Below are 19,540 nucleotides of genomic sequence, written 5' to 3'. Positions count from 1 at the left end.
ACTTACCTTACCGTGTGTAGTGTACTGTTTGACTTTGTATTTTATGCTAATAGACTTCGTTGTTGTTGTTGTTTTTTTTTTTTTAGAAAAATTGAGCCCCAGCAGTTTCCTGTATTGGTTTTTTTTTTACAGTTTGCATTTATTTATTTGAAAGAGAGAGTGCATGTGCATAGAACGCAAGCTGAGGGGGGGAAAGAGGGAGTGGGAGAAGCAGACTCCCGTTTGAGCCTCATGAGGGCTCGATCGCAGGACCCTGAGATCATGACGTGAGATGAAGGCAGAGGCTCAATTGACACACCCAGGCGCCCAAGTTTTCCCTGCTATTACTATCTTGCATTAATGTGCTACATTTGTTACAATTGATGAACTCATGTTGAAAAATTATTTTTAACTAAAGACCATAGTTCACATGCAGTTCACTCTTTGTATCATATAGTTGTGTGGATTTGGACAAATGTTAATGTTATCTCTCCGCCATTACCATAACATATGGAGTATTTTCACTGCCTTAGAAACCCTTTATGCTCTGCTTATTCATCCCTCCCTGTCCCCCAAACCCCTGGCAACCACTGATCTTTTTACTGTTTCCATAGTTTCTGCTCTTCCAGAACTGTCATATAGTTGGAACTGTACAGTGTGTAGCCTTTTCACACTGGTGGTTTTCACTTAGCAGTATGATTTAAGAGTCCTCTGTTTCTTTTTGTGATTTGATACCTCATTTCTTTTTATTGTTCAATAATATTCCATCATCTGGATGAACCACTGTTCCTTTACCCATCCACCTACTGAAGGACATCCTGGTGGCTTCCAATTTTGGACTGTTATGAATAAAACTGCTATACACGTTCCTGTGTAGGTTTTTGTATGTAAGTTTCAAACTCATTTGGGTAAACACCAGGGAGCTCCACTGCTAAATCCTATGGTAAGAGTATGTTTAGTTCCGTAAGAAACGGCCAGGCCGCCTTCCAGAGTGGCTGCATCATTTCACATTCCCACCAGTGAGCTCTTGTTCTGCCTCCTCACGGCATTTAGTGCTTAGCCTTTCTAGTTAGGTGCATGGTGCCATTATTGTTTGAATGTGGAGTTCCCTAGTGATCCGTGACATTGAGCATCTTTTCTGCTTGTTTGCCATCTGTATGTCTTAATTGATCTTTAAGGCTCTTTTGTCCATATTTTTTTTTAAGATTTTTAAATTTATTTATTTGACAGAGAGATCACAAGTAGACAGAGAGGCAGGCAGAGAGGGGGGTGGGTGGGAAGCAGGCTCCCTGCTGAGCAGAAAGCCTGACGCCGGACACCATCCCAGGACCCTGAGCTTAACCCACTGAGCCACCCAGACGCCCCTCTTTTGTCCATATTTTGATTGATTTGTTTTCTTATTATCAAGTTATAAGGATTCTTTGTATATTTAGGATGTAAGCTCATTATCAGATATGTATTTTGTAAATATTTTCTCCCAGTCCATGGCTTGTCATTTTGCTCTCTTAACACTGTTTTGTACTGTTCTGTTCTATTTCATTAAAAACCAAAAATGGCCCTTGAGGCACTAATTGATCTTATGGCCTACTAGTGGGTCACAGCCTGTGGTTTGAAGATCTGTGTTTTTCTGCTTCCCTAATGTCCACATGGACAGTGTCAGTAAAGCAGCCGCCATTCTGGGCAACGAATCCTACACTGATCAGCAGGAGCTTAGAGCTGATACTGTCCTTGCCCTGTTGGGCCCTTAACCTCTTAACCAACTGAGCCACCCAGGTGCCCCTGGACATTTAACTTTGAATAGATGCTACTCAGATATTCAAATGTATCTGTCCTCTCAAGAGAGTTAAATATGTATCCTTGCAGTTTTATACTTCTCATTTATTAGAAAAAAAATTTCATTGCTCTCCAAAGACCAATTCTGTTTTTTTTTGTTTTTTTTTGTTTTTTTCCAAATTAATGCAAATCCCAGTTTTGGAAATTGAACTTAACATGATCTTATTGAACTATTCCTCTGTTTTCTTTGGAGGTAATCTAACTCCTCCCAAATCTGAGAGGGTCAGGGAATTCACTCCCTGATACTCTGCAGTGCCACCTTGTGGTAAGAGGGAAGCTTGAACGAGGGCCGCCGCTGCTTCTCCAGGTTTGAGTGAAATCTGCCAAGGCGGTATCACGTGTGTATATAGGCTCTTGACTTCATACTAGCATTTTTCAAAGTTTTTTTCCTTCTCTCTGATGTCTAATAACTCACTGATAAGAGCGGTAAACTGTTGTCAGCCTCTTTCTGTAGAGACCTTGATGAGAAGGCAGGTGCCTACCCTTCATAACTCAACCTATTGAAAAACACTTTATATATAATTGGAGAAGTTTATTGAGTGCCTACTGTGATCTGAGCAGTGCTGCAGGCACTAGTGATGCCACAGTACACTAAAATTTCTGTTCTCAGGCAGCTTGTGTTCCAGTGGAACATAAATATATAACATAGTTTAGGTGGTGGTGAGTGCTAGGAAGGAGAGTAAAAGCAGGATAGGAAAGGGACTGAGTGATAGAATAGTGTTGTGTTAGATTGATTAGGGAAAGCTTCTCTGATAAGGTGACATTGGAGCCGAGGCCCGAAAGAAGAGAATCATACAGCCATGCTAGTAGCTGAGGGGAAGCATGGCCTAGGTAGAGAACAGCAAGTACAAAGGCCCTGAGGCAGGAATTGGCTTCCTCTGTTGGAAGAACAGTGAAAATGTGTTCTTCCCCTGTGGCTGGAATAGGGCAGTGAAGGGGGAGGTGTGGTGAGAGGTAAGATCCAAGTGGTGTGTATATGATGCAGATCATGTGGGACCTTGGAGGCAGGATTTAGGACTTTAGATCTTATTCTGAGAAAAGTAGGAAAACACTTGAGGACATTGAAGGAGGTGATGTATCTATCGCAACAAAAAGGAGCAGTCAGAGTCTGGGTATACTTTAAAATTAGGGTCCACAGTGTTACTGATGTGTTGCTTGTGGAGGGTGAGAGAGCAGGGGGTCAAGGGCACCTCCCTGGTCTGTTTCATTTTCTGTTCCTTCCTCTTTGTGAGTGGGCAAGGGACCCCTCGCATGTGTTTTTCAGTCTTTGAGAGGCTGATTTAGGGAAGTGGGATGAGACATTCAAGGGGAGGTCTTAGACTTAGTTTTCTCTATAGCCCTAATGTTTCTGAGATTCTTTTTTTTTTTTTTTAAGATTTTATTTATTTATTTGATAGAGAGAAATTACAAGTACACTGAGAGGCAGGCAGAGAGAGAGAGAGAAGGAAGCAGGCTCCCCGCTGAGCAGAGAGCCCGATGAGGGACTCGATCCCAGGACCCTGAGATCATGACCTGAGCCGAAGGCAGCGGCCCAACCCACTGAGTCACCCAGACGCCCCTGTTTCTGAGATTCTTAACAGGTGAATTGGTGAACAGTGTTAGGGTCAGAAGGGAGCAAAGGTTGATTCTCATACTGGGGCACATAGCCCACTGGAAAACTTGAAAGGGTCTTCTGATGTTCCTTTACCCTGACTCCAGCTGGTGCTTTCTGTGACCTTTATGAGCTACTTAATTGTAAGCTCCTGGGTGAGGTATTTATAACCTAAAGTAGCTGCATTGTTGTATAGCTCTTGTCATTTTATTCCTCCTGTTATCTTTGTTGTCTCTGCATTCCTTTTCCACTAGATATGAAAGTAGGTGGGGTTGGTGGGCTAAGGGATCTAAGGTTTTACCTGAGTGGATGAGGGCCAGCAAATTCGGAGAAACGTTCTAAAGGGTATATTCTATCCGTATTGTCTCCTGAGCTGCTGGTGAGAAGCCATGGCCCAGAGAAGCAGGAGGGGGTGATTCTGCAGGCAGTCACAGCAAAAGCAGTGGTAGAACCAGTGACAGAATTTCATTTATTTCAGGCTTCTTTCTATCACATAAGTAGAATTTCCCATTTCCTTTTCTGGATGTTTGTAGTTTTGACATTTTCCTTTATTTGGCGGCATAATTTATATACCATAAAAATGAACAATTCAGTGATCTGTAGTAAATTTACAGAGTTGTACCACCATCACCACAGTCTAATTTTAGAACATTTCTGTCGCCCTAAAAATAAATTTTGTGCCTGTTTAAAATCTCTCCATTTTACCTAGCTTCTAACTCTGTGGATTTACCTGTTACGGAGATTTCACATAAATGGAATCATATAATGTGTGATTTTTTTGTGTAAGCATTGTTTTTTTCATAAGGCATAATGCGATTAAGGTCCCTCCATTTTGCAGCCTGGTTAGGTCAGTACTTTGTTTCTTTTTATGGCTGAATAATATTCCATTGTACGATAATACCACGTTTATTGGCTGATGGACATTTGGATTGTGTACTCTTTTTTTTTAAGATTTTATTTATTTGACAGACAGAGATCACAAGTAGACAGGCAGGCAGAGAGAGAGGGGGAAGCAGGTCCCTGCTGAGCAGAGAGCCCAATGCCGGGCTTGATCCCAGGATCCCGAGATCATGACCTGAGCTCAATGCAGAGTCTTTAACTCACTGAGCCACCCAGGTGCCCCTGGATTATTTACTTTTTTTTGGTTATTGTGAATAATGCTGCTTACAAACATTTCCACACAGGCCTTTGTATGGACATATATTTTTATTCACTTAAGACAGATATCTAGGAGAGGAATTGCTGGGTCATATGATAGATCTGTGTTTAACATTTTAAACTGAACAGACAGTTTCTCAAAATGGCTATACCAGTTTATATTCCCATACTAGTGCATGAGAGTTTCAGATTCTCCACATCCTCAACACTGGTTATTACCTGACTTTTCCATTATAGGATAGTTCCTTTTTTGTTTTTAAGGATCATTTCTCCCCCAGCTTTACTGAGATAAAATTGACATAGAATATTGCAACATTGTATAATGGACATGTAACGTTGTATAACATTGTATACAGTGTGATAATTTGATACATATGTATATTGCAGATAGTTCCTGTTTTATAATGTCTTATACATCCCTACTTTGTGCTTTGTTTGATTTCCTTAGACCAGGATCATCCTTTAAATACCAAGTTTGGGGACGCCTGGGTGGCTCAGTTGGTTAAGCAGCTGCCTTCAGCTCAGGTCATCATCCCAGCGTCATGGGATCGAGTCCCACATCAGGCTCCTTGTTCCGCAGGGAGCCTGCTTCTCCCTCTGACTCTACCTGCCACTCTGTCTGCCTGTGCTTGCTCTCACTCGCTCTCTGACAAATAAATAAATAAAATCTTTAAAAAAAAAAAAAAAAAAAAAAAAAAAAAAAAAAATACCAAGTTTGTAAACATTTTAAAGGATATATGTAGATGTATGTAGATATGTAAGTTTGTGGTTATTATTAGTGATTAGTTGGTTTTCTTTATGTAGCTCCAGTGTTCTTGAAAAGGATGCAGTGGCCTCTCAGATTACTCACGACGGTTGTACAGTTACCTGCCTGCCAGCCTGTCCTCATTCACTGAGCATGTCCATGAGGCCCCGTTGTATTCGGGCTCTGAGTGCCAGCACACGAGTCCTGCCGTCACTGGCCTTATGCATATTTCTGGGGTTTTTTTTTTTTTTTTTTAAAGATTTTATTTATTTATTTGACAGAGAGAGATCACAAGTAGACAGAGAGGCAGGCAGAGAGAGAGAGAGAGAGGAGGAAGCAGGCTCCCTGCTGAGCAAAGAGCCCAATGTGGGGCTTGATCCCAGGACCCTGAGATCATGACCTGAGCCGAAGGCAGCGGCTTAACCCACTGAGCCACCCAGGCGCCCCGATTTCTGGGGGTTTTGATTAAAAAGAATACTAAGGGGCACCTGGGTGGCTCAGTAGATTAAGCCTCTGCCTTTGGCTAAGGTCATGATTCCAGGGACCTGGGATCAAGCCCAGCATTGGGCTCTCTGCTCAGCGGGAAGCCTGCTTCCCCCTCTCTCTCTGCCTACTTGTGATCTCTGTCCGTCAAATAAATAAATAAATAAATCTTTAAAAAGAGAGAGAAAAGAAATATACATGCAGCTTGATTTCAAAACCTGGCAATGGGTTACAAGTCACTCCCATGAGTCACAGTGTTCCAGTAGAGGATGTAATCAAGAAAATACCCATTATGTAGTGTAAGAATGCGGCACTGGAAATAGCCGCAGTCTGTCATCAGCAGAATAGGAGGCTCTCGCTCAGGTTGGTTCAGGAAGGTCAAACATTGGTGTCAGGAAAACTTCCAAGAGGAGGCGGACGTGTGTGGGTGATTGAGAAGGGGAAGCAGGGCGCGCAGGGTCTGTGGGCCGTGGTCTGGGCTGAAGGGTGGTTGGGGCCAGTAGGTGTCGGTGTCCGGTCCTCACCTGCCGTGTGTGTTACAGTGCACAGTATGAAAACCTTGGCAGGTTTCTCTCTCTTTTTTAACTTACATATTTTATTTATTTATTTGACAGAGAGAGGGATCACAAGGGGATGGAACGGCAGGTGGGGTTGGGGTGGGGTGGGAAGCAGTCTCCCTGCTGAGCAGAGAGCCCAATGTGGGGCTCGATCCCAGAACCCTGAGCCCATGACCTGAGTCGAACCTAGAGACTTAACCCACTGAGCCACCGAGGCACCCCCAAAATCTCTGCTTTTCAGCATATTCATCTTTCAGGAAGGATGAGCTTTAACTTCTTTTTCTCTGTACTTGTTTTCTTTAGTTTCCCAATCCTATTGCGTTTCTTCTTTCTGTCTTATAGTTATTATTAAGAGAAAAAAATAACACTACCTGTCAGATTGTGACAGGTATCAGTTCTAAGATATGTTATGGTTTCAGAGATGTTAAAATGTAAACAAAACAAAATGTGCTTCTAGGATCCATAAAATATATTTTTGTTGGAGATATTTAGTTGTTATTGTTGTTTGAGAGAGAGCGAGAGCAGATGAGGGAGAGATCATGAGCAGGGGAAGGGCAGAGGGAGAAGCAGACTCCCCCCCAGGGAGCCCGCTGGGGCTGGATCCCAGGACCCCGGGATCATGACCTGAGCGGAAGGCAGACGCTTAACGGACTGAGCCACCCAAAACCCAGGTGCCTCAAGACGTTTAGTTTCTTAAGTGAAGGAAATCTTGCTAGAATAATGGCAGTCACATGCCTTTTCAGTTTAATTTTAGGTGATGGTTTAGGGAAGTCTATACCATCCAGATCAATGCCAGCTTCTTTTATCTGGAAAGCTTCTAAATCTGTCATGATTATAATGAAATTAGCTTTGATTGAATAATTGGAGATTAGAGGAAATGAATTTTGCTAAGATTAGAAAAGATAGGGTTTACTAAAGACTATAAAAGAAAGCTTAAAAGCTGAGGTAATGCTTAGTGACTTTTGGATGAATTAGCTTTTACAGTTGAATGTCCAGACTCCTAACTGTGCCATTCAGCCTCCCCTCCCCCACCCCACCATGTTGATCTTACTTGTGAGCTGAAAAGTCGGCGTAATTCAAAAGTGTCCCCAAATAGCGTTGCCCCATCCTTCACTCCGACAGCGTGATCGTCGGGGACGGTGCTGCTCAGAGCAAGTGAGCCCGGCCCTGTGCGTGCTGGTGGAGCTGCGTGGCGCCCGTGGTCTGTGCCCATCCCAGGTCTTGCTGTCTTCCAGAAGCAAATGATGGTGTCAACATTCCCTGCCTCGTGGTGTTGCGAACACAGCACCGGCCACTGCAGCAGGCACGGGGGTGAGGAATCCATGCTCTGAGCAGCTGAGGGAAACAGGGCACGAACTTGGCCGCTTGCCGGTGAGCGGCGGTGTTAGCATTTAAAGAGAAGGTAGTAGAAAAAAGAAAAAAAAAGTTTCACTAATTCAAAATTTTGATTTATAAAGCATGATTTAGGAAAATCTATTATTAGATCTTGAAAACCATTTTCTCTGAAATGACGGAATGTATCATTAGAAGTATAAAATATGTGTAAACAAGAGCAAAAATGCATTCCAGTTTTGTTGAAACTGTGAAAGCATTAAGGCCCTTCAGTTCTGGACTTGTTTGTACTGGATCCAGGAATTACTGTTTTATTCCAAATTCTATAGATTCCAGTCCGCCTATTTCAGTATTCAGAAGCCCCCAATTCAATCATTTCCTCTTATGGGTTAGTGAGCAGAAGTAACTGTTTAACTGCTTGTAAAATTCAAATGTACGTGTAATATGCAAGAGGAGCTGCAGGGGCAGTGCTTGCTTCCTGAACAGGCAGCTTGTGGGTTACCTGCCGCAGTGCCCCCATCATCCGGTGCGGCGGGGGCTTTGTATTCCGTGTGGTTCGTGCAATCAGCCGGATATTCGTGTGTCGACCACCAGGCTCGGGTACTGCTTAGGCCCCGAGGAAATGACGGGTCCTGAAGTTGGTCGCTTGGAGCCTGGTGAGCAGGGGGAGACCTGTAATGCTGTGATGCGATAAAGATAGGTGTGAGAGTGAGGGGGACTCAGAGGACGGAGGTCGTCTCCTCGGGGAGAGGAGGTGGTGACAGGAGGTTTTGCACAGGTGGTGGCCTGTGAACTGAATTTTGGGGGGTGAATTGGAGTTTGCAGGCGAGCAGGTGGGGCCCTCGGGCAGGGACAGCAGCCGGAGAGAACTTGGACTGGAGTTCAGGGAGCAAGGCTCAGCGTGTGTAGGGGCAGGCCAGGAAGTTTTGTATAACTGGTTCTGCTCTGCTGGGAGCCGGAGCTCAGCCGGTAGTCTGGAGGCCTTCTCCGAGGGCTTTCCAAGGAAATCCAGGCCCCAGAAGAGTCTCTGGGGGAAGAAGTCCAGGTTCACATGAACATTCGGCTCCTAAGTGCTCAGTAAAGAAACCTGTTTCCTGTTTATATACTAGAAAAAAACTTCTCTGGGAAAGGCTGCTGTTCAGCCTTATGGAGCTCCTGAGTATTTTAAGCCGGGGGATGACTTCATTAGATTTACATTCAGAAAGTGAACTGGCGGAGCCGCTGGACTGAGGGGACGTTGGTGGCAAGGAAACCAGTTGAAAGCTGTTACCAGTTTCGGTTATGTACCATCTGACCATCAATCTAAAGATGTTTAATTTCAAGATTTAGGAATTTAGGACACTGCTAAGAAAAAAACTACTTGAACAATGAACTAAAATACTTAACTGATGGCTGAAATTTTAAGTGAGAGGAGGATTTGGGGACAAATGGAGCTTTTGTTTCTGACTTTGAGCAAAGAATAAACATTTCATAATACTGATTAAAGAAAATCTTTGGTTTAAATTGTATTTTAGGAGTAGTGTTTTAAAGAAATCCCTTCCATTATGATTGCTTTAGATCTTAGATCAAAATGGTAGGATTTTTTTTTTTTAAGATTAAAAAAAAAATCCTTGGTCGCCTGGGTGGCTCAGTCATTAAGCGTCTGCCTTTGGCTCAGGTGATGATCCCAGGGTCCTGGGATCGAGCCTTCTGTCAGGCTCCCTGCTCAGCAGGGAGTCTGCTTCTCTCTCCCCCCCTGCCCTTCTACCCTGCGTGCTCTCTTGCTCATTCTGTTTCTCAAATAAATAAATGAAATCTTTTTTTTTAAATGTTGGACAGTTTCTTTTAATGCATGATACTGTATTTTCATGTTTAAGGACCATTTGCATTTTATTCTGATATATTGTTGTATATCCCCAGACAGTTTTTTAAACTTTTTATTTTTTTTTTTTTGAAGTAGACTCTATCCCTAATGTGGGGCTTGAACTCATGACCCCAGGATCCAGAGTTACAGGCTCCACTGGTGGAATCAGCCAGGCGTCTCTTCCTCAGCCAGTTTTTAAAAATAAATTGGATATTTGGTCTTTTTGTTACCAATTTTTAGGAACCTTTATTTATTTTTAAGATTTTATTTATTTATTTGACAGAGAGAGCACAAGTAGGCAGAGACAGAGGGAGAGGGAGATTCAGGCTTTCCGCTGGGCAGGGCTCAGGGCTGTGCTGGATCCCAGGACCCTGAGATCATGACCCAAGCCAAACACAAACAACTGAGCCACCCAGGCCCCCCTTAGGGGCCTTTTGCATGTTAAGGAGGTTAGCCTGTTATTTGTAATATGTGCTGCGGATGTTTTTCTCTCAGTTTGTCTTTTTTGCTTGAATATATCCATCTTTTTTATAGTGCCTGGTTTTTGAGCTATAGCTAGAATGAGCTTCAGTACTCTAAGGTTATAAAAAGGAATTTACCTGATTTTATTCTAGAACTTTTATAAATTTATGATTTATATTTAAATATTTGATCTTGTATGAGTCTTTGCTGGTAAATGATATGCAGTATGAATCCAGTTTTTTTTCCCCAGATGGGAATATCAGTTTTTCAGACATCACTCATTGCAGTCTTTTTCCTTCTTCAATTCTGAGGTATCTCCTTCATCATTTACCATTTCCTGTTTCTGGACTTCATATTTGTTCCATTGATATATTTATTTACTTCTGCAGTACTTGAGGCTTTATTGTATCTGGTAATGCTAGTTTCCTCCTAATGTTATTTTCTTTTGGAATATTCCTGACTTGTTTTACATTTTAATTTTTCTACATGATTTTTAAAATTTTAACTTTATTTCTTATTTGTGTAGGTAGTCTTTACACCCAGTGTGGGGCTTGAACTCACAACCCCGAGATCAACAGTCGCTGCTGTTTCAGCTGAATTTTAGAATTAGCCTGTTTCCAAAAACTGATCCTGTAGGCATTTTGGTGTACGTGGGAGGAGTGGGAGATAGAGGGGATCGCTTTAAATTTACAGACTAATCCCTGTGATGATGACTCAGAGTTGTAGCTGTTGATCTTTTCTCTTACAGATGATATTAACCGTGTTCTTGAGCAACAACGAACAGATTCTAACAGAAGTTCCTATAACACCAGAAACAACATGTCGAGATGTTGTAGAATTTTGCAAGGAACCTGGAGAAGGCAGTTGCCATTTAGCTGAAGTGTGGAGGGGAAATGGTATGTATTAAGCTCTGTAGGGATGACTATGTACATAAAATTTAATATTTATGAAATGCAAGATTTTGCTTCTGGTTCTTAGTTATCTGTGGTAATGAGGAACTGACTAATTAAAATCACATTACTTGGGGATAAGATTTTAGATGCGTTTTGTGAAAGATGTATAATTGGACCCTTACTAGTGCCGTCTGCGATAAGTAGGGAAAATAGACGGAGTTCTTCTGTGAGAGCTTTCTTGACCTCACCACCGTCACACGAGTTCTCTGTCCTCTGAGACTGTGCAGTCATGTTTCATATGTACCGAGTTGTTCATCAGCTTTTCCCCTCTGACACTTCAAGGCAGAAACACTATTTTCTTTCTTTCTTTTTTTTTTTTAAAGATTTTATTTATTTATTTGTCAGAGAGAGTGAGCACAGGCAGAGTGGCAGGCAGAGGCAGAGGGAGAAGCAGGCTCCCTGCTGAGTTAGGAGCCCAATGCGGGACTCGATCCCAGGATGCCGGGATCATGACACGAGTGGAAGGCAGCCGCCCAACGACTGAGCCACCCAGGCATCCCGAAACACTATTTTCTTTCCCCTCCATATAAAACCTGTTAAAACAGTAGGCCCTTGATAAATATTTATTAAACTGTGAAGAGCAAATACAGTTGATTCTTGAATAACACGGATTTGAACTGCTCAGGTCCCCTTATATGTGGATTTTTTTTTCAGTAAATATATTGGAAAATTTGGGGACATTTGCAACAATTTGAAAAAACTTGCAAATGAACCACATAGCAAATACCAAAAAAATGAAGAAGTTAGCTATTACTATAAGAACACAGTATGTAATACCTGTAACATAAAAAATACGTGTGAATCAGCTGTTTATGTTATCAGTAAGACTAACAGTCCAACAGTAGGCTGTTAGCAGTTAAGTTCTCAGGAAGTCAAAAGTTACTTGTGAAGTTTTTTTTTAAGATTTTATTTATTTATTTGACAGAGATCACAAGTAGGCTGAGAGGCAGGCAGAGAGAGAGAGAAGAGGAAGCAGGCTCCCCGCCAAGCAGAGAGCCCGATGTGGGGCTCGATCCCAGGACCCTGGGATCATGACCTGAGCCGAAGGCAGAGGCTTTAACCCACTGAGCCTTCCAGGTGCCCCTACATGTGAATTTTTGACTGCACACAGGGTCAGCGCTCCTAACCTCTGTGTTGTTCGAGGGCTGACTCTACTGGCTCTTATTCGAAAGCTGGGCAGAGAAGATCAGCATAAATAATACGATACTGAATACAAAAATTTCCGCAGAATAGCTTGGATTCTAAAGGAGAGGTGGAATGCAGATAGGCCCTACTCAGCAGGGAGGCGATGAGAGGGCAGGAGGAGAGAAGCACACAGGCGCCGCGTGCTTCTAAGGTAGCTGAGGGACTGGCGGTGAGAGAAGGTAGGCAGCAGGGAAGAAGCTAGAGCTAGCTTGACAAAGACCTTCAGTACCGGAGGATTCCTGGGGCAGGAAAACAGAGGTGGTGGCTGTGGACGGGTCTGAGTTCCGGAGGACGGAGGACAAGAATGATCACCTGGAACTCGCTGAGTCTGGGGTGATCCTGAGAGCATCCGAATGTGAGAGTTTAAAGGGGACTTAGGAACAATCGCTGAAGGCTTACACTTCTTTTAAGTAGCTTTATTAAGATAAAATTCACATACCGTACTGTTCACCCACGGAAAGTGTGCAATTCAGTCATGTCAGTGCGCTCAGAGTTATGCAGTGGGTGTGAGCTGTATCTCATTGTGGTTCTGATTTGCATTTCCCTAGTGACTAATGAATGATATGTAGTGTCTTTTCACGTGCTTATTGGCCATTTGCATATCTTCTTTAGAAAAGTATTTATTTAGATCCTTTGCCCGTTTTTTAATTGAGTTGTCTTTTTTTTTTTTTTTAAAGATTTTATTTATTTACTTGACACAGAGAGGGAGAGGGCAAACACAAGCAGGCAGAGCAGCAGTTAGGGGAGAAGCAGGCTCCCCACTGAGCAAGGACCCTGATATATGGGGCTCGATCCCAGGACCCCGGAATCGTGACCTGAGCTAAAGGCAGACACTTACCTGACTGAGCCACCCAGGTGCCCCAATTGAGTTGTCTTATTATTGAGTTATAAGAGTTTTTGTTTTTAATTGAGGTATAATTGAAATATAACATATTCGTTTCACATACCTAATGATATTTGTATATATTGTGAAATGATCACTTTAGTAAGTCTCATTAACACCCATCACTACACAGTTACAAAAAAATTTTTTCTTATGACGAGAACTTTCAAGATCTATTTTTTTTAGCAACTTTCAAATATGCATCACAGTATTATTAACTAAAGTCACCATGCTGTACAATACATCCCCAGTAAGAGTTCTTTATATATTCTAGACACAAATCCCTTGTTGGGTATATGATTTTTAAATATTTTATTCCAAAGTCTTTGCTTTTAATGTTATCCTTAGAATTCAGAGCAAAGATTTTTTTTAAATTTTTATTTATTTATTTATTTGACACAGAGAGAGAGAGAGACAGACACAGTGAGAGAGGGAACAGAAGTAGGGGGAGTGGGAGGGGGAGCAGCAGGCTTCGCACCAACCAGGGAACACGCTTCGGGGTTCGATCCCAGAACCCTGGGATCATGACCCGAGCTGAAGGTAGACGCTTAATGACTGAGTCACCCAGGTACCCCCAGAGCAAAGATTTAAGGGCACCGTGAGAGGAATTTGACTTTGATAAATGTTGGAGTATTACTAAACCAGAGGTAGGAGGGTAGGTCCTCAGTTATCAGTGATAGCACTGATAACAGTGACGGGAAACTGGCCATGGGGAGGGGGGACAGTTAAGTAATGACAGTTTGTTGGGGGACTGCTGTGAGAGCCTGATCATTGTCTCACTGTTGCTTCTTCCCCAGCCTCTTAGCAGTCTTGTTCATTGTGACTTGTTACCACTTCTAAGTCTTCACCTCCCTCTCCCCCTCTTTTGCCTTCTCTGGGAGGGAATAATCTCCTTCAGCAAGTGTCATTGCCCCAGAAGGTCCCTGGCCATTGAGAATGCTGGTCCCTCTCACAGGAGTCTTTTGGTTGGTGCTGTCCTTGTCTCCAGGCCCACCTGAAATCATACCGTGTTATTTTACCTCATCAGGAATGAGGTAAGGAGGTAATGACCCTCACAGCAGAGGGTCCCGGCATGCTGGCCACTGTATTTGCCTTGGCTTTTGTGTAAGCGCTTGTCATTGTCTAGAACAATCCCTAGCTCCTGGCTCCCTTTGCTCGCTAACTTCTGTTCGTTCTTTGCTTCTCCTCCCTTCCTTGAGTCTCAGCGGGTGTTAGTGTACCTCTCCTGCGCTGCCATGCTGTCACAGTATTTATCAGAACAGAATACGGTAGTTTTTGTATCTCTCATTGGACTACAGTTCCTGAAGGCAGGAACTTGTCTGTTGGCTTCGTATTTCCCTCAGTAAATTCTTAAATCACTGAATAAAACAGACGGCAAAGCTGGGTCTCAAAGAGATACTTTCTGGTGGGTAAGATTCAGAGGAAGAGGGAAAGCACTTAGAATAGCCATTCTCTTATCTTTTTACCCTAGAGAAACTCTTACAGAAATTTTCAGGTTTCAGAGAATCCTTGCATGAAAATTCTCACATCTGCAGCTTGTCTTGTATGAGTATGATCAGTGCGCCAGAAGTGTATGCTCCACTGGCGGTGTCTGTGCTTTGGAGAAGGGAGTGTCTCTGCAGATCTGTAGAGTGGTTTGCTAGCGCTGCTGTAGCACGGTACTACGGCCTTGGGGACTTAAACACCAGGCGTTCATTCTCCGGTCTGAGGTCAGAGTGTTGATAGGCTACGATTTTCCTGAAGCCTCTCTCTTTGGCTTACAGATGCCACCTTCTCTCTGTCTTCCCTCTGTGCATGTCTGTGTCTTAATCTCTTCTAGTCTCTTCTTCATATGAGGACACATTGGAATCAAGCCCACCCTGGTGACCTCATTTTTACTTAATACCTCCTTAAAGATCCAGTCTCCAAAGGATTGCATTCTGAAGTTCTGGGGTTAAAAGTTCTGCATATGGGGCGCCTGGGTGGCTCAGTGGGTTAAGCCTCTGCCTTCGGCTCAGGTCATGATCTCAGGGTCCTGGGATGGAGCCCCGCATGGGGCTCTCTGCTCAGCGGGGAGCCTGCTTCCCCCGACCCCCACCTTTGCCTGTCTCTCTGCCTACTTGTGATCTCTCTCTCTGTCAAATAAACAAAATCTAAAAAATTTTTTAAAAAGAGTTCTGTGTATGAATTAGTGGGGCGACACAGATCAGCCTATCACAATCTGTCAGGTTGGCTAGCTTATCATATTAGCCTGCCGTACCTGTGCTTCTCTCCCACCCAGGGCCAGCTCTATTGTGAACTAGGTGTGGAGGTAGAAACTTCAGCTTTTCCTTTTGTTAAGTTTCCTACTCATTTTATTTTTGCCTTATCCAAGAATGCCTGAAAATCTTACCATAAATTCCCATTATGTGAGACACTGTTATGTAACATGCATAGGGCAGTTTGGCTTCCCCTTTCACTCAAACATGATGTTGTAGGGAGCCTTTATTATTTAAAACAAGGGCAGTGAAGCTTAGCTTACTTTTCTTGAAAATAATCTTTTCTTTGAAATTTTTAATTCATAAATGGAAGCAACAAATTTGTTAAATAACTGACTTAGGACAAAATTGGATTTAATTGTTATAAAGTAATCCTCAGGGGTGTCTGGGTGGCTCAGTCAGCTGAGTGTCAGACTCTTGGTTTTGCTCCAGTCATGATCTCAGGGTCCTGGGATCAAGCCCCATGTCAGGCTCTGTGCTCAGTGAGGAGTCTGCTGGAAATTCTATTTCTCTGCCTCTCCATCTGCTCCTCCGCCTTCTCATGTGCTCTCTCTCTCTAAAAGAAAGAAAGGAAATATTTTAAAAATATTTTATAGGCCTGTATACATTAAAAGTGTTACTTTTTTTTAAAGATTTTATTTATTTATTTGACAGAGATGACACGTAGGCAGAGAGTCAGGCAGAAAGAGAGCGGGGGAAGCAGCCCCCCCACCCCACCCCTGAGCAGAGAGCCTGATGGGAGGCTCGATCCCAGGACCCTAATATCATGACCTGAGCCGGAGGCAGAGGCTTAACCCACTGAGCCACCCAGGTGCCCCTAGAAATGTTACTTTGAAAACTGATTTACTTCTTTAAAGTTTACTTTGTGCTTGGGTTTTTTGTGCAAATAATTGTGTGCAGAACTTGAGCTAAGCAAACACAGATATCATCTTCAACTGAGATGAGACCGTTTCTGTCTTTGCCCTGATGTTTGAGGAACAAGATACGGCTGGCCTGCGCGTGCAGGACGGGGGAGTTAGCAGCGCAGACATGTTACGTTGCCGGGAGTGGCAGGGTCCTTCAGAGAAATGTCGAACTTGTCTGGGGCAGAGCAATACATCACACCGTGCATGTTTGATTAGGCTGCAGCCCGTCAAGTTCTCTCTCCGTCTCAAAGTCCACTTCTCGGGGTGGATTTAGAGAAAGTCCACTTCTCAGAGCGCATTTAGAGAAAGGTTTCTCATGCAGCCATACGCTCATGTTGACAGTGAACAGTGCTGTTGTCGTCCCGTCATGCTGCCGGGTCACTGCCTGGGGGCCCCTGGTCTTTCTGATTTCCTTCCTCACGTCCAGCACAAGCAGCAGTGGGAATATTTCAGTATTTCCTTTTTCCCCTTCAACTTGAGATAAAATTCGCACATCATAAAAATCACTGTTTGAAAGTTGTGTAGCCATCGCCAAACTCTGTTCCTTTCCCTTCCTTCCTCCCCTAGGCACTGGCAACCACTGTATGGCTGGCTGCCCTCGGTGTTTGACTATTCTTAGTACCTCCTATATGGAATCATGGAATATGTGGCTTTTGGGGCTGCCTTTTCCTTAGCATAATAGTTTCAAGGTTCATCCATGTTGTAGCACATCTCAGTACTTAATTTCTTTGTTTGGTTTGGTAATACCGATTGTATGATAGACCATGTTTCATTTATCCATCAGCAGGTGATGGACGTTGGGGTAGTTTCCACTTTTTGGTTGAGAGAATGCTGCTGTGAACATTCACATGCAAGTGTTTATGTGGGCACATGTTTTTACTTCTCTTCAGTGTAGGCCTACGTTTAGAATTTCTCTTGTTTGGGCACCTGGGTGGCTCAGTGGGTTAAACCTCTGCCTTCAGCTCAGGTCATGATCTCAGGGTCCTTGGCTTCAAAAATTGCCGCTTTGGCCTTTCAGGAATGTTTGTAAAATGCAAACTCTAATAAAATACAAAACAGAAAGGTATAATTAATAATTAAGCAAGAAATTACGCCAAAGTGGCACCTGGGTAACTCAGTCCTTGTATGTCTGCCTTTGGCTCAGGTCATGATCCCAGGTCACAATCCCATGATCGACCTGGGATCGAGCCCCACATCGGGCTCCCTGTTCAGCAGGAGGCCTTCTTTTCCCTCTCCCACTCCCCCTGCTCGTGTTCCCTCTCTTGCTGTATCTCTCTGTCAGGTAAATAAAATCTTAAAAAGAAAAAAGAAATTACCCCCAAAATATGAATAGTTCACACTACAATTTACTTTTCACCTACCCAAACCACATTTGTTAATGTTAACAACAAACAGTGGGGGTGGAGATAGCTCCACACTTGACCATTGTGAGGAGTTTAATAGGTATTTAGAGGTATTAAACTCTTCAGAATGAGAAATTCCCTCCCATTTGCTATTACAGAGCTAGAGGACATAATGGGTCTTACGAATCAGTTGTCGGCATGTAAGGAAGTGTCGGGGGACTGTTTCTGGAGAGAGGCTGTTGTCCTCAGCCGTAGTCGTCCCTCCACACTTCGCAGCACTCAGCATTTGCCAACTGCCTGCTGGAGAACCGGGTAGTCGTTGGGGTGGGGGGGACCTGGCAGGCACCACCTTAGCTCGGTGGGCGAGCCCAGCATCACGGGCTGCGGGACCCATCTCGGTCATGGGGACGGCACGCACACCCTGGTGTGGTGAAAGGAGAAGGTGCCTCAGCTCGGTGGGGTTCTCCCCCAGCCCGTCCCCTCCGTCTCACCTCGGGAGGAGAAACATTAGACAAGTCAGCAGGAGGGACATCCTATAAATGACCTGACCAGAACTCCTCACAACTGTCAAGGCCATTAAAAAAAAGGGTGGAGGGGGATGAATGAACTGTCATTGACCAGCAGAGACCCAGGGTTTCAGACAAATAAATGCAGTGTCATTTTCTGGTTCTGTTCCTGGAACAGAAAGAGGACATCAGGGGAGAAACTGATGGAATACAGATAAAGCCTGGAATTTAGTTAACAGTAATGTACCAGCATCAGTTTCTTAGTTTTGACAAAGATACTGTAGTTGAGATATTAGCATTAAAAGGAATGGGTGAGGTGAGCTCTGTACAGTCTTGGCTACTTTTCTAGAGGATGGCAGTCATTCTAAAATGAAAGTTATTTTTATATATTATGTAGACAAAAAAAAAATCTGTAAGGTACAAAGGAATAGATTAAGATTTACAGACCTTTAGGGGCACCTGGGTGGCTCAGTGGGGTAAGCCTCTGCCTTCGGCTCAGGTCATGATCTCAGGATCCTGGGATTGAGCCCCTCATCGGGCTCCCTGCTCAGTGGGGAGTCTCCTCCCCCTCTCTCTGCCTGCCTCTCTGCCTACTTGTGATCTCTGTCTCTGTCAAATAAATAAATAAAATCTTTTTAAAAAATAAAATAGGAGCACCTAGGTGGCTCAGTCTGCCTTCCGATCAGGTCATGATCCCAGGATCCTGGGATCGAGCCCTGCATTGGCCTCCCTCCCAGCTCACAGGGAGCTTCTCCCTCTCCTCCCTACTCATGCTCTCTCTCACTAGCTCTCTTTCTCTCCCTCTAATAAATAAAATCTTTTAAAAAAAATAAAAAATAAAAATAAAAGATATATGAGAGCAAAGGGCCAAGCAGAGCCAAGACAGTTTTATTTTAAAGATAAGCCACGTGAGGGGGCCTCAGCTGGCAGACGCAGTGATAGAGCAGTGGCAGTGAAGACGGGCATTGCGTGGAGGAGGAGTGACAGCCCACAGAGCAGAGCAGAGCGGAAGAGACCGGGGCCGAGGGGGCCTGAGCCGGCCGGAGGTGGCGATCACCAGTCTCCAGGGGAAGCAGACTCGAGGGAGCGTATAATGCTGGGACAATTGACGATTCAAGGATGAAACACAAAATCAGATCAGTTCCATAAAGACAATGAAAAGCAATACTTTATAATTTGTAGGAAAAAAATATGGACTATACTTTTGACCTTGGAGTAGAAAGGATTTATTGTACAAAAAAATTTCAAAATCAGAAGAGATTGATAATTACTTACATTTAAAATTTTTAAACTTCTAACAGAAGACACCAACGAAACTAAAAGACAAGCCTATTTTCAATATAACTAACCCTGGATTAGTATCCAAAATATAAATAGTTCTTCAAATAACTAAGAAAAAGGTAAACAACCCAGGTTTTTGGCTTCTGTTTGTACACGTGATGCAGTTCTAAGCAGCCTGGCATGAAACCTATGAAGTGGTGCCTCCAAGACATTTAGCAGCTGTTAGTGCCCTTCTCGAGTGACGGGTGTCGCTGCTCTGTGAGC

At 43.6% G+C, this 19,540-nt stretch overlaps 1 protein-coding gene across 5 annotated transcripts in view; it reads left to right on the top strand.

The window, feature by feature from the left end:
- Window positions 1-19,540, top strand: part of PPP1R13B (protein phosphatase 1 regulatory subunit 13B) — a 93,972-nt gene that overhangs the window by 25,887 nt on the left and 48,545 nt on the right. For all 5 annotated transcript variants that reach the window (XR_009399238.1, XM_059374079.1, XM_059374078.1 and 2 more), the window contains exon 2: window positions 10,732-10,879. Coding sequence is in view for 4 of the 5 variants with exons in the window: in XM_059374079.1 (XP_059230062.1) it covers window positions 10,732-10,879 (148 nt within the window). In the remaining variant the exon portion in view is untranslated. The remainder of the gene's footprint in view (window positions 1-10,731; window positions 10,880-19,540) is intronic.

This window comes from Mustela nigripes, chromosome 13 (genome assembly GCF_022355385.1).
Source record: "Mustela nigripes isolate SB6536 chromosome 13, MUSNIG.SB6536, whole genome shotgun sequence".
Taxonomy (NCBI): domain Eukaryota; kingdom Metazoa; phylum Chordata; class Mammalia; order Carnivora; family Mustelidae; genus Mustela; species Mustela nigripes.
Note: the sequence above shows the minus strand (reverse complement) of the source record. Positions and strands in the feature narration are given on the sequence as shown.